This window comes from Phascolarctos cinereus, unplaced genomic scaffold (genome assembly GCF_003287225.1).
Source record: "Phascolarctos cinereus isolate Bilbo 61053 unplaced genomic scaffold, phaCin_HiC Scaffold_4;HRSCAF=312, whole genome shotgun sequence".
NCBI lineage: Eukaryota > Metazoa > Chordata > Mammalia > Diprotodontia > Phascolarctidae > Phascolarctos > Phascolarctos cinereus.
The window spans coordinates 570946326-570959513 of NW_027555847.1; the positions used below are offsets into that span (position 1 = coordinate 570946326).

General features: G+C 42.1%; 1 protein-coding gene across 1 annotated transcript in view; it reads right to left on the bottom strand.

The window, feature by feature from the left end:
• Positions 1–10282, bottom strand: part of CDYL (chromodomain Y like) — a 161182-nt gene extending 150900 nt beyond the window's left edge. Inside the window, exon 1 of the mRNA XM_020973811.2 lies at positions 10202–10282. Within this exon, the coding sequence (XP_020829470.1) occupies positions 10202–10225 (24 nt within the window). The 5' untranslated portion in view covers positions 10226–10282. The remainder of the gene's footprint in view (positions 1–10201) is intronic.
• Positions 10283–13188: the final 2906 nt, after the last annotated feature.

The following is a 13188-nucleotide window of genomic DNA, read 5'->3' on the forward strand; positions in this document are numbered from 1 at the left end:
TATATTGAGCTGCTTGCCTTTTCAGTGAGGGTGGGTGGGGAGGGAGGAAGGGAAAAGAATTTGGAATCCAAAGTTTTAAAAACACATGTTTAAAAAAATATGTTTTCACATGCAACTCGGAAATAAGAAATACAGGAAATGGGGTACAGAAATCTATCCTGCCCTACAGGAAAACAGAAGGGGAAAAGGATAAGAGAAGAGGTGGAGAGATAGAAGGGAGGGCAGACTAGGGGATGGGATATTCAGAATGCATGCCATCTTGGGGTAGAGGAAGGGGCAAGTTGGGGTGAAAATTTAGAACTCAAAATCTTGGAAGTAAATGCTGAAAATGAAAAATAAATTTTTAAGAAATAAAAATAAATAAATTTATTTATTTCCCTAATTATTGAGCGCTTAAAAAATATGAACTGAGAGCCCCTGTTCCAATCTGACGCTCAGGCCCAATCCTTCTCTTCCCAAGGGTTATAGGCCAGATTCTCCTAGCTCCACCCAACTTACCAGGTGCCAGGTAGACATGGGCGATCATCCCTTGGATTAACAGGGATACAATCATAGTCGTTTAAGCACTTATGTACTATGTGCCAGGTACTGGGGATACAAAGAAATTCAAAAGGCAGTCCCTGCTCAAGGAGCTGACAGTCTAATGAAGAAGATAACATGAAAATAACTATGTGTATGCAACATATATACAGGATAAATCAAAGATAATCAACAAAAAGAAGAATTTTACCATTAAGGGAGATTGGAAAAAGGTTCTTACAGAAGGTAGAATTTCATGCGAAACTTGAAGAAGTCAGAGAATCCAGGAGGCAGAGATGAGGGAAGAGAATTCCAGGTATAAGGGACAGCCAGCGAAAAAGCCTACTCTGAAGGTGTTTGAGAAACAACAAGGAGGCCAGTGTCACTGGATGGCAGTGTACAGGGGAGCGAAGAAAGTGTAAGAGAAGACTGTAAAGGGAAGAAAGGGAGCGGGTTTTTAAGGGCTTTACAAGACAGAGGATTTTATATTTAATCCTGGAGGCAATTATGATCCACTGGAGTTTACTGAACTGGGGGACAGCAGAAAAGGAGGGGTGAAGTAGTCATACCTATTCTTTAGGAAAATTAATTTGACAGATAAGTGGAGGATGGGCAAGAGTGGGGAGACACTTGAGGCAAGACCAACCAGAAGGCTAGCAATAGTCTAGAGGCGGTAGCAGTGTCAAAGAAGAAAAGGCATATGAGATGTTATGAAGGTAAGATCAGGACTTGGCTACAGATCAGACATGAGGGGTAACAGTGAGGAGTCTAGGATGACACCTAGGTTTCAAGTCTGAGTAATTTGGAGGATGGTGATACCCTGGACATTAACAGGGAAATTCAGAAGAAAAAAGGGTTGAGGACTGGTTGGGGGTAAGGGGGAAGAGTAATGAGTTCAGGTTGATTTTAAAATGTCTATGTACATTTTGAGATTGTTCAAATGGGTAGTTAGATATGTGAGATTAGGATTAAGACGTTAGGCTAGAAAACAAGATTCAAGAATCAGATAGTTGATGACACTGCCAAGTGTAATAGCAGAGAGAATGTCCAGGAAAAGGACACTATGGGATAGCCACTATTAGTGGGTTTCCACCAACTAAAATCCTTCCGATAAGATGGAACAGCAGGCCTTGCTCCGCTACTGAGCCCTAAATTCCATTGGACCTTATCTGTTCTAATGCTATGCCCTTCAGACCTTAGACCTTGCTTGCCATCAGCCCTGTCAATGCCCAAAGGACCATGGGTCATTCCATTCTCCTCCTTCTCAACTTTCCTATCAAATCTCAGAGAGCTTTTCTAGCTGTATCCAGATTGCTTAGCACATAATAAACAACTTTTAAATGTTGTTCATTAATTCAAATGCAAATAAACAACAAGTTTCATCTCAAATACAGATAATTAGCAAATGTGGAAATTGCCAATGTTGGAAAGGCTGCAGAAAAGGCATACTAATACACTGTCACTAAAGCTGTAAATTGGCCCACCACCTACTATGTGCCAGGCACTACGCTAAACATTTTACAGATATTATCTCACTTAATCCTCACAAAAATCATGAGGTGGGTGCTATTATTATCCCCATTTTACAGCTGAGTAAACTATTTACACATGTGTAAATCAATTTGAAATTAATGCTGAAAAGTGACAAACAGCCTTACCCTTTGACACAAGGAACTTTAGTGAGAACCACAAACCCCCAAGATACAATAAGGAATAACCCCATTCATACCTATATATTCATAGAAGTACTTTTTGTGATAATTTAATTCAATCAACATTTATTAAGCTCCCATTGTGCTAATAAGCCCAAGTTTTCTGGAGCTGAAACCCAGCAGAGTTACTGATGGAAAGTTCTAATCTAAACCTTCTATAAAGGAGGTCTTTGGGAGGAGTTTACTGTTCCAAGCACCAGCCCTCTAATAAGGAGGGAGAGGCAACTAAGTGTAACAAAGAAATGGAAATCAAGTAAGTACCCATTGGGAATGGCTAAACAAATTGTGGTACATGAATGTAATAGATTATTACTGCAGTGTTGAAAAAATGACTATGAGGAATTCAGAGAAACAAAAGAAATCAACTTGTCAAGTGAACAAATCCAGGAAAACAATACACAATGACTAAGATAATATAAATGGAAAAAATAAAAATAAAGGGAAATTGAAAGTTGTGTAATGTTAATGACCAAAATATTTGGCCTTGGAGGAGCTGAGAAAATGTATTTCACTCCCTTCAGTGCTAAGGTGGGCATCTATTAGTGTGGAATATATATCATATACTCTTGATGAGTTGGCTATACTTCTTCAGCATGATTTCAAAGTAATTTACATATCGTAAATAGTTCCCTCAGTTGCAAAATGGGGATGATAATAATAGCACACACCTAAGGATTTCTGTGAAGATGAAAGATCTCTAAAATGTTCAGCTCAGTGCCTGGCACACAGTAGGCAGCAGACCAATTTACAGCTGCAGTGACAGTGCGTCAGTATTTTGTTACAAGGGATGGCTTACTAGGTAGAGAGAGTGGTAGGGATATATTCCAAGATGGATGTGTTGCAAAAAACAAGATTAACTCTTTAAAAAATCCAATGAAATAAAGACATTAGCCTGCATGGTGGGAGAATAGGACAGGGGAGGTAAACATGTTAACTCTGCTTCAGCTTTAAGTATTTTATGAATGCTATTGCTGTTTTTCTTTCAAACAATCTTTAACGTTCTAACATCATATACCAAACTGTAACAAATTTAGACACTACACTGTCTTTCATGAACAAACTTAAGTTTTGACTAAGCTACTAAAAGACAAAATAGTATTAACTGTATTTAGCATCATTTAAAGTACTAATTTCAATAGCAATGATAATTTGGGATTAAAATAACACCAAATTGCCAAATCGAACAGGAATAGATAACAGAAAGAGTTTCAAGAAATAAAGTCATTGACTGACTTAATGTCTAGCCCAGGGATTAGTTATAGTTAGCCCAGGGTATTCAAAGGGTTCTGAACCTTCTTTTTGTTATGGACCACTGCCCCCTCTCCCTTCAATAGTCTGGTGAAATCCACGAACATCTACTCAAAATGCTTTTAAATACACAAAATAAAATACATAGATTACAAGGGAAACCAAATGTTCAGAACTCTGATTAATATAGCAACTAATTGTGACTTCAGTGAACTGGTAAAGTAAGCCTTCCTCCTCTTGGAGAGGTGGAGGCCTAAGACGTGAAACAAGACAACCGGTCAGACTCTGTCCATGGGTTGGGTTTTTTTTCCCCTCTCCTGTTTACCTAGCTATACTTCTTTGTGGCAAAGAAGGCTTCTACTGTAGGTGGAACATTTATTTGACAGTGTACCGACTCCTGATAAAATCTAAGTTCCTTGACGGCAGGAACTATCTCTATTCTTGTCTTTGTATCTCTAGTAAAGGGAACAAAAACATTTAAAAACTGCTTGTTAATTAATTAAAAAAAAAGAAGAAGAAAAAGCAAGATGTTCTGGAGGTGAGTCCAAATAGTTTTTATGGTGATTAGGAATGGGGAACATTTATCCAGTGGCAGAAATAGCTTATACAAGAACAAAGGCATGAAGCAGAAGGGTGTGGAAATAAATTTGACTAATTTGGACCAAGTAGGAAGTTTAAAATTTCAATTGAGAAAAAATTTAATAGTCCCAAGTTAATTCAAACTAAGCTAACAAAGTAGAGATTCTACTTTAACAAGGATGAATTGTTAATTAGCAACATTATTTCTGCATGTGAAGATTGTTCTTAATAAGTATTCACCTCATAATATAATTGATAAGCCATTAAGAAACTCTTTGTTCTGCTGATTAAAAAACTTCAGTTTAGTTCACAAATTTCAAGGTATGGGATTCCAAGTTAATCAAGTATTACTGTAGAGTTTAGGAATAGTAAGAATTATAGTAAGATGAGGAACTACTAACTAGATAGTGAAGCCTCGAAAGCCAGGCCCCAGTTCAAATTTGATAAAAAGTAGTGACAGGAAGAAAATTACATTTGAAAAAGATTACTCTACTAGCTGTACAAAACAGAATGGGAAAAAGACGGTATTAGGGGCAGGCAGACCAACCAGTCTAGTAGGCTGCTGTAACAAACTCAGGTGTGAAAATCGAGGCCTGGTCTAGGATGGTAGTGGCATGAAATGTTTTTCTAAAACGGTTGTCTTCTAGAAGAAAAAACAGCAAGACTTGGTCATGAATTAGCTGTGGAAGGTGTAAAGTTGAAAATGGTTCTATAGTTATATATACCTAAGGACTAGTAGAATTTCAATGGCACAAGAAACTAGAAAAAGTTGACTTGAGGTAAGGAACTGAAGAAAAGATTTGAGAACTGAGCACTCAATTTACCCTATTTAAGTTTCAGACGTTAACAAAATATCTAAGTGGAAACATCCTATAGACAAGTAGAAATACAGAAATGGAAAGGCAGAAACAAAGAACTGGCTATAAATATCCATTAAGTTATTCCCAATTTTAGCCACTAAAACAAGGAAAGCAGATAAAGATGAGTTTGTGGAGGAAGAACATGGCAGAAGACCCTAAGACTTCCGTAATTAGGAAAAGTCATCTGTAAATAAAAACAGATCCACAAAAACACAGTTCACTCTCCCAATCCCAGGTGATAGTAATAACAACAGTAAATCCAGAGATATTTAGATGACTTCTGATCTCCCTAACAATCCTTGACTCCCAGTCTCTCTACTGATTAGGGCCAAAAGACTTGGGATCAAGAGGCAGCAGTTACAGGGAGCTGTAACAGTAAAATAAGAAGCACAAATACTCTGGAGGAAACCACAAGGAAAAGACTAATCCCTTTGGAGCAACTGTTACTTTGCATTTTCAGGGATGGGTCAGTGTGGTTAGTATAACAGTAGAAAGAAAGACTAGCAGTGATCTTGGGCAAATCAATTAACCTTTGCTTCTCTGTTCTTCATTTGAAGTAGGATAAATAAAACCTAAGCTCACAAAGTTTTGAGGAACAAGTGCTATGAAGCAACAGCAGCAGCGGTTTGTGGTTTTTTTCCCCCCTCATAAGACTTGTCTAAATTTTAGAACTGAAGAGAAAACTTAAAAAGATAACCCAACTCTAATCCTTCCATTTCACAGACAACACAGAAAGAAAATAAGGTTGATAAGGAGGTCACATAGTTAATTAGGAACAGAGCTTCGATTACAATTTAAGTCTCCCAACTTCTCCCAACCACACGGTTAAACCATGTGAAATCATGGATTGCATCTGTATACCATAAATATTTAAAACCATGAATCGGCAAATGGATCAGGTAAGTCATTACCCATTATTCTGACTTGCAATGTCCAATGTCAGTAATGAAAAAGGGAAGAAGTCAGTTATACCTAGTTCTGACTAAATTGGACTCAAAACAAACAAGCTCAAGAATTTTAAGCTTCTTTAAAAGGTAAACATTTTAAAACCAAAAATGTTCAAGGATGACTACAAAGAATAAAAGTAAGTAAGCCAAGTGAAACATTTCTATAAATTCAAGGAAAACATGTACCAGCCTCAGAAAAACTACACATGAAGAATTTTCCCATATCTCCAACAATTCATAAAATAAGCACTTAAAATTAGGGTGTCCATCAAGTATTCTGATAATTTCCAAAGACAAAGAACATCACTTGTCTGGCTTAACTGTCCCACCATCAACCAGATCACCTATTCACAACAGTTTTAATAAATTTATTTTCTTTCTGCTTTTCCTCAAGTAATCTCAACTATACTAAAATCAGAAGAGATGCTGGTACAGCTTAGTTAACATGCAAATTATCCACTGACTGCAATATCTTCGGATCTTAGTGACTTGCATTTGAACTACAGATAAAGATCTTGAAACAGTACAATGTTGCTCCTCCTAGTCTTGGTACAGGATTATCTTGGATGAGGTGAGAAGAAATGGAACTTTTCCCCCAAAGTGAATGGAGATTCAAATGGCACTTACCTTTCATTCTTTTTCTTAAAAATCCTGGTCTTACCCCATAATTTTTCATCATGCTTTTATTTTCCTTTCATTTTTATAAACCATAGGTAGAATGTTTCATTCTTAAAGTTTATTTCCATTTTGACCAAATTATTTGAACTTTTTCAACTTTTTCTCAACAGAATGACCATTAAGGGGAGAATATGTAATTTACATACTCTAAAGGGTAGTAAAATTTATAGCAGATTTTCCATTATCAAATATAAAGTAGGAGATATTACTATAATTCATCAAGTGGGACATCTCAACATCAACATCGAAAAAAGAAATTTCATGTTCTCCAAATATGCAATGTCTTCTTTCTTATGTGGGTGTCTGTTTTACTCCTTGGTCAGAATTACCAAAATATAACCTATTTACTTCCCTGTCCCCTAAAACATTAATTTCAAAGTTCTCCTGGGGGTCTTTTTAAATTTAATGGATGAATTCCTTTTAGTATGACATGGAATTTTAAGGTTGGTGGCTTTCACTGAGAAAGAAAATAGAATAAGAGTGGTTGTTATTTTTTACATAGTGGAAGGAGCTGGGGGTTCTTAATAGACTCAGTGTTGGTGGGAACCTTATAGGGAATCCCTTTCAATCTCCCTAGCAATCTTTTCAGGAAATCTTTCCAGAACACCAGAGACAGGGGTCATCTGGCTCCTCGTTGAACTTTTCAAGTAAGGAAAAGCTCACTACTTTTAAGCGAGAACATGTTCCATTGTTGGACAGCTCTAATTGTTAATAGGTTCCTTAGACTGAGCTGAAATCTATCTCCATACAAATTCTAACTACTTTTGCCAACTGGAAGACAAAAATATATTCACTCTTCTTATCTAACAACCTTTCAAATATCTGAAGACAGCTATCTAGTCAGCTAGGTGGTATCTTGGTTAAAGCAATAAACTTCAAGTTAAGATCTAGGTTTGAATCTTACCTCAGACATTGAATGAGTCACTTAAAACTCTTAAGTCTCGGTTTTTTTGTGTGTGATGAGAATAATAGTGTCACCTACCTCCAGGATTTTAGTGAGGACTAAATGAAATAATATATGCAAAATACCTTGCAAACCTTAAATCACTTCATAAATGTTAGCTATTCTTACTCAATTTTTTTCTTAAAATATCCTAGTTTCCTCCACTATTCCTCATAAGAAAGTTGCCACTTCAAGACCTTTTACCATCCATATCACCTGCCTTTTGGAGTTTGTCCATGTCACTCTAGAAACGTGCTACCCACAAATCTGGATAAAAATATTCCAAAGTATGTCCTAAAAACACAAACTACAAATGAATCACTATATTCCCTGATCTGGACACTCTATTTCTATTAATGAAAGACAAACTCGGGGTGTTTCCATGCCCATTTACTTCAGCAGTCCTATCAAAAGTAAACATGATAAAAATATAACATTAATCCCTAATTTTAGAAAAGAAAAACTGGGAAATGGGATGAAGACACTTTTGCTTATTAATATACAAGTGAAAATGTTTTAGACATCTATTGAGAAAAATTTATAGGAGAAGCAGTTACTTCAAAATACTTATCACTGACCAAATTATTATGGATAACTAGGAAACTTGAAACTATTGAAGACGGACAAAAATACTTAAGCACCAACACAACAAAATTAAAGAATAAATAATTCCTTAGATCTATAAAATCAAGACTTAACTTGACAAGGAAACTAAAGTACTCTGGTCTCCAACAAGCTTCCAAGCTCACGTCATTTTCTATGGCCACTGAAAGCTTAGAGATGCTTTGAGGATTCAAAATTTTACTTCTCTTCTTTGCCCTCCTTACTTTTAATACTATTTCTTTTTTTAAACTTATCATTTATTGTCTTATAATTGTTTCCCCTACTTTATTCCTAAGAGCACAAGTGAGTATATTGTGCCTTGAATACAGGGCACTCAAGTACTTATTTGTGGAATACTTTTAAATCAAAGTAGATCACTTTAATTCATGACTAAGATGACATTGAACTTAACCATTTGACATTTGACCTTTCCAAACCATGATTATAAATAAATTACAGAGGTTCTACAATGGTTGCATCCATCTGATAACTTCCTACAATTTTTCAAAAACAGCAAATTGCTGGTATGTGATGAACTCTCACCATTCACTGGAAAGAGGTCAATAAAAAACACCAGTTTGTACATCAATAATAAATATACCTAGGAGAGACCATTGTCATCGCTAGGTATTTATTAAGCATTCACAAGTGTTATAGGTCTATGCTTGTAAAGGTTGTTTAAGCCTCCAATACATACCAACACATCCAACATAATCACAAAGCATACAAAAGTTCTGAGTTCTAGACAAATAGATTTTAAGAAGCCTGACATCCAGAAGGTGCGAGTTCAAATCCAGCCTCAGACACTTATTTTATTAGCTGTATGGCCTTGGGCAAGTCACTTAACCTCTCTGTCTCAGTTTCTCCAACTCTAAAATGGGGACAATGCTTATTTCATTGGGTTATTGTAAAGATTAAATGAGTTAATATTTGTAAAGAGCGTAGCTCAGTGCCTGGCATATGAGTGTTCTATAAATGTTATTATTATCGTTATATCACCATCATTATAGGTAGATTTTAAAGTCAGCATTAATGAGACCCACCATCTTTTCTCCAGTGAATAGCTATATATTCTGTTCAACAGAACAGGAAGGCTTCAAAATAATTAACGTTCTATGCTCCTAGGGAAGTCTTAAATTTAAAGACGTTAAGTTCTAACTAAGAATCACTAAGCATTTAAGTCACTTTGAAGCTGCAAAACTGCTACCTCCAAACTCCAAAGAGTTAGAATTGGCTCAGCCATGTCACTTAACTTACAGAGCTCTGGTCACTACCCTTTTCTTGTTAGTCCCCCCCCCCCATGGATACTACGAATGAATGACAGGACATCAGAGCTAAATTTAAATTTCCTAGCTTTTGCCACAAAGCTAAAAACTAACGAAAGCATGTGGCCAACTCGAGCGTTTTTAACGTGATCTTTTGCATCCCTCCGACTTGCTGGATACCCAAGAGGGCAGCATGGGTAGTACTGCACTTTGCAAGCAAGGGGGTGGGGGTGGAAATAAAGAAAAAAGAACCCTATCCCACCACGATCCGGTCCCCCGCCATACAGTTACAGGGGCTTTACACCCATTACCCCACACCAGGAACACTTTTTTTGCACGGTCTGAGCAAGTCTATGGTGTCAGCATGACTTCCCCCGCTGCCGCCGCGCCCCCTCCCCCCCGAGAAATCAACACCCCCCCCCGACATATTTTGCCCTCGTCCGATGCCTTCTCCCTCCAGCCCCTTCCAGCCAGCAGCAAGTCGCCCTTCACCCCGCCCAGCCCAAACGTGCGCGTCTCTTCTCCCGGCCCGCTCGCTCCAGCCCGCCTGGGCTCATCTCGGAGGCGAAGTGGGGCACAGGCCAATCCTCACACTTTACCGTCTTCTCCTCGCACATATTTCCCGTCCAGCAAACTGCTGCCCGGGGGGGGGTGTGGGGGGGGAGAAGACGAGAGGGGGAGGGGAGCGGGGAGCCACCGGAGAGGAGCAGGACCGTCGAGCTGGAAACAGCCCCCGGCGGCGAGGGTGGCGGGGCTGGGGAGGGGGCCAGGGGGCAGCTGCCGGGCCGGTCCGCTCCCCTCCGGGGCGGGTTGGGGGGGGGCGTCGGGGAGGGGGGAGGGTAGGTACCTCATAGAGCTCTTCGGAAGCCATGGTGGGCGGCCAGGCGGGAGTCCCCGGGCGGAGTTGAGGGAGGGAAGAGGGGTTGGGGTCGGGGTCGGGGGGAGAGGAGGGGGCCGGGGCCGCCGCCGGGCTGCCGACACTTTGTTTCAGTTGGGTCCCTGTGTGGCCTCCGCTTCCTCCTCCTCCTCCTCCTCCTCCTCCCCGCTGCCCGGGAGCTCAGGACGAGCCTCTCGCACTCCAATGCCAGTGCGGGGCTGGCGGCGGCGGCGCTGCTGGGGCTGTGCGCAAGAGCAGCTGCGCAACTCGCCCTCCTCGCCCCCTCGGCTCCCTCACTCCCCGGCGGCCCGGCTCCGGCTCATAGCTCTCCCGACGCGGGGCTAAGTGTGGGGCGGCTGCTGCTGCCGCCGCTGCTGCTGCTGCTGCACGGTGGCGGCGGCGGGTGGCTCCCCGCTCCCCCTCTCCGGTGTAGTGCAAAAAGCTTCCTACTTCGACCAAAAAAAAAAAACAAAAAAAAAAAACCCTGCCCCGGCTACTGAGCATGCCCAGTGCGACCGCCCGAGCCACGGCGGAGTTCGAGGGTGGGGAATTCCACTTCTCCGGGTTTTCGGGGCCGCCACGAGGGGAGGGGGAGGGGGCAAGAGCGGGTGGGGGGGAGGAGAAGTGGGGAGGGGAGGGGGGCGGTGGTGGGAGCGGGAGCCGAGCCTCGGGTTCAGCACTGGGACGGAACCCGAACGGGAGCAAGCTGTGCACGGAAGGGGAGGAGCCGAAGGGGAACGGTGGGAGGAGCCCCCCGGGAAAGTATCTTGCACACCCCGTCCGACTTTACCTAGGTCGGATTCGCGCAGGGTCGAGCTTCTTTCCGCGGGGGGGGGGGGGGGGGCGGCGGCGCGCGACCCTGAGGTTCTTTAAGTTGGTCAGTTTGGAGGGGGAGCACGGGAAGAAAAGAGCCGACAGTGTTTGGGGATGTGACTTGAAGACCTTGAGAAAGAAGTTGGGGGGGGAGAGATTTGAAGTGCAGAGGAGGGGGATGCTGTGCTAAGTGGGCATCTCCAGACACGGAGTTGGGACAGGAGCCTTTGAAGAGGGTCTGGCCAAGGCTTAGGGGGACTCTACTACGCTCTTCTTGGAGGGGGACTATTTTCTTTGTCCGGGACCCCGGAGTAGAGAACCCAACGCGGACACGTTTCTCTGCTATGGGCAAGGGTGGGCATTTGCGATCCCGGAGCGGGACGTTCCCTATTGCAACACCTCCAATGTAACAATAAATGGGAGAATCCTCTCCAAATGCGAGCGTGGCCGGGACCTGCCACTCCCTCCTCCCCTCCTTCCTTTTCCTTCCCCACTGGCAGGCCAATGTGACCTCTAGAACAGCTCCCGCTCAACTAGGTCCCCGAGGTCTTGTGGATCCTTCACTGTGGGGCAAAGAGAAAAGAGAAGGAGGAAGAGCGTGGCCAGCAGAAGACCTCCCAAGGTTCCTGGGGTCCCGGCTCAAAGTAGCCCAACTCAGCCCCGCCCTCCCCCTCGGTCCCAAGGATGCCCACGAGGGGCCGGCCGGCGGGAAACTGCCCCCCTCGAGGGCATCAAGTGAAGTCTAAGAGGCATTGATGGGACTTGGAAGGCAACCTCTCTCTAGGACATTCCCCCAAGTGCCCCAGCCCTTCCCGTGCCCGGTCGCAGGGTTGAACCCACCGCTCTACCCACGTCCCTCCTCCGTCCCAATTTCTCATTCGGCAGTTCATAAAACCCGGAGCGAAATGGATCCGACACTCACCGAAACTCCATGTGGCGCTAGCAGCTAGACTGGGCATGCTCCGGAAGGGAGAGCCGGTTTTGGTTATAAGTAGGGAATTGCAGTAGGTCATAATCGAAGGCAGAGACAACCGCTGTCACTTACTTCCACTTCCACCTGCTTCTCAGCCTCCTTTTCCCCCCACTGCTGCTTCCCTTTTTCAAGACACAACCTTTAGGAAGTTGGTAGGTAAGAAAGTACCCACACAAGGAAGAGTAGCCCACACAAAGTCTTATCTTCCCATGGAATGTGGCAGTGGTGGTTCTCCATGTAGAGAACGATGGTTAGCGGCAGCAGCCCGATGCCCACACTCCAAATTAATAACTAGATTAAGATAGATTTGTCCAGCCGTGCAAATCCTGGACTGCTATGTTTCCAAATAATCATGCCATGACTTTCTACTCTCTAGCATGTGCTCTTCCCCTCTCTCAATTATCTAAATTCTACCCTACCAAGAAGGCCAAGCTCCAGTCTTGGAGTAGGGTAACAAGGTGAGATTCAGAGCTGCAAGGGACATTAGAGATCACCTAGCCCAACCCTCTTATTTTTCTGAGGACACTGAGGCCCTGACTTTTACCTGACTTGCCCAAAGTCATCCAAGTAGTATAGTGGCAGGTCTGATTCATAATGAAATGCAGTATTTAAGTAAGTAGAACATACTAGACTACACACTGATTGCAAATCAATTTATGTAGGCATTTGATCTTTGAAACAGACCTTTGAGATAAGTGTTTTCATTATCCTCATTTTACAGATGAGGAAACTGAAGCTTGGAGGAATAAAGTGACTTTCCCAAGGTCTCACACCTAGACAGGATTTGAACCCATCTTTCTGACTCCAAGTTAGCACTCTTGTCCTAGATGCCACACTGCCTCTATCAGAAAACCTTCATTTATTGCCAAGAGCCCACAGTGAAAGCTTTGTCTTTGGAACTCCTCTAATCAATGTGAATTATTTTGCAGCCTTATCATGTGCATTGAAGGACATTGTATTCCCAACTAGACTGTAAGCACACTGAGGACAAGACTTCTGTCTTTTTGCATCCCTAACATAGTGCCTAATCTAGATTTGCTGGTAATGCCAATCATCAAAACCTACTTATATTCATGCATGCAACAAAAAACGGGGACAAAATCCTTATCTACTAAAAGTTCACAATGCTACTTGTAGAAATAGCCACCAAGGGTTAACAGCACCACAGAGA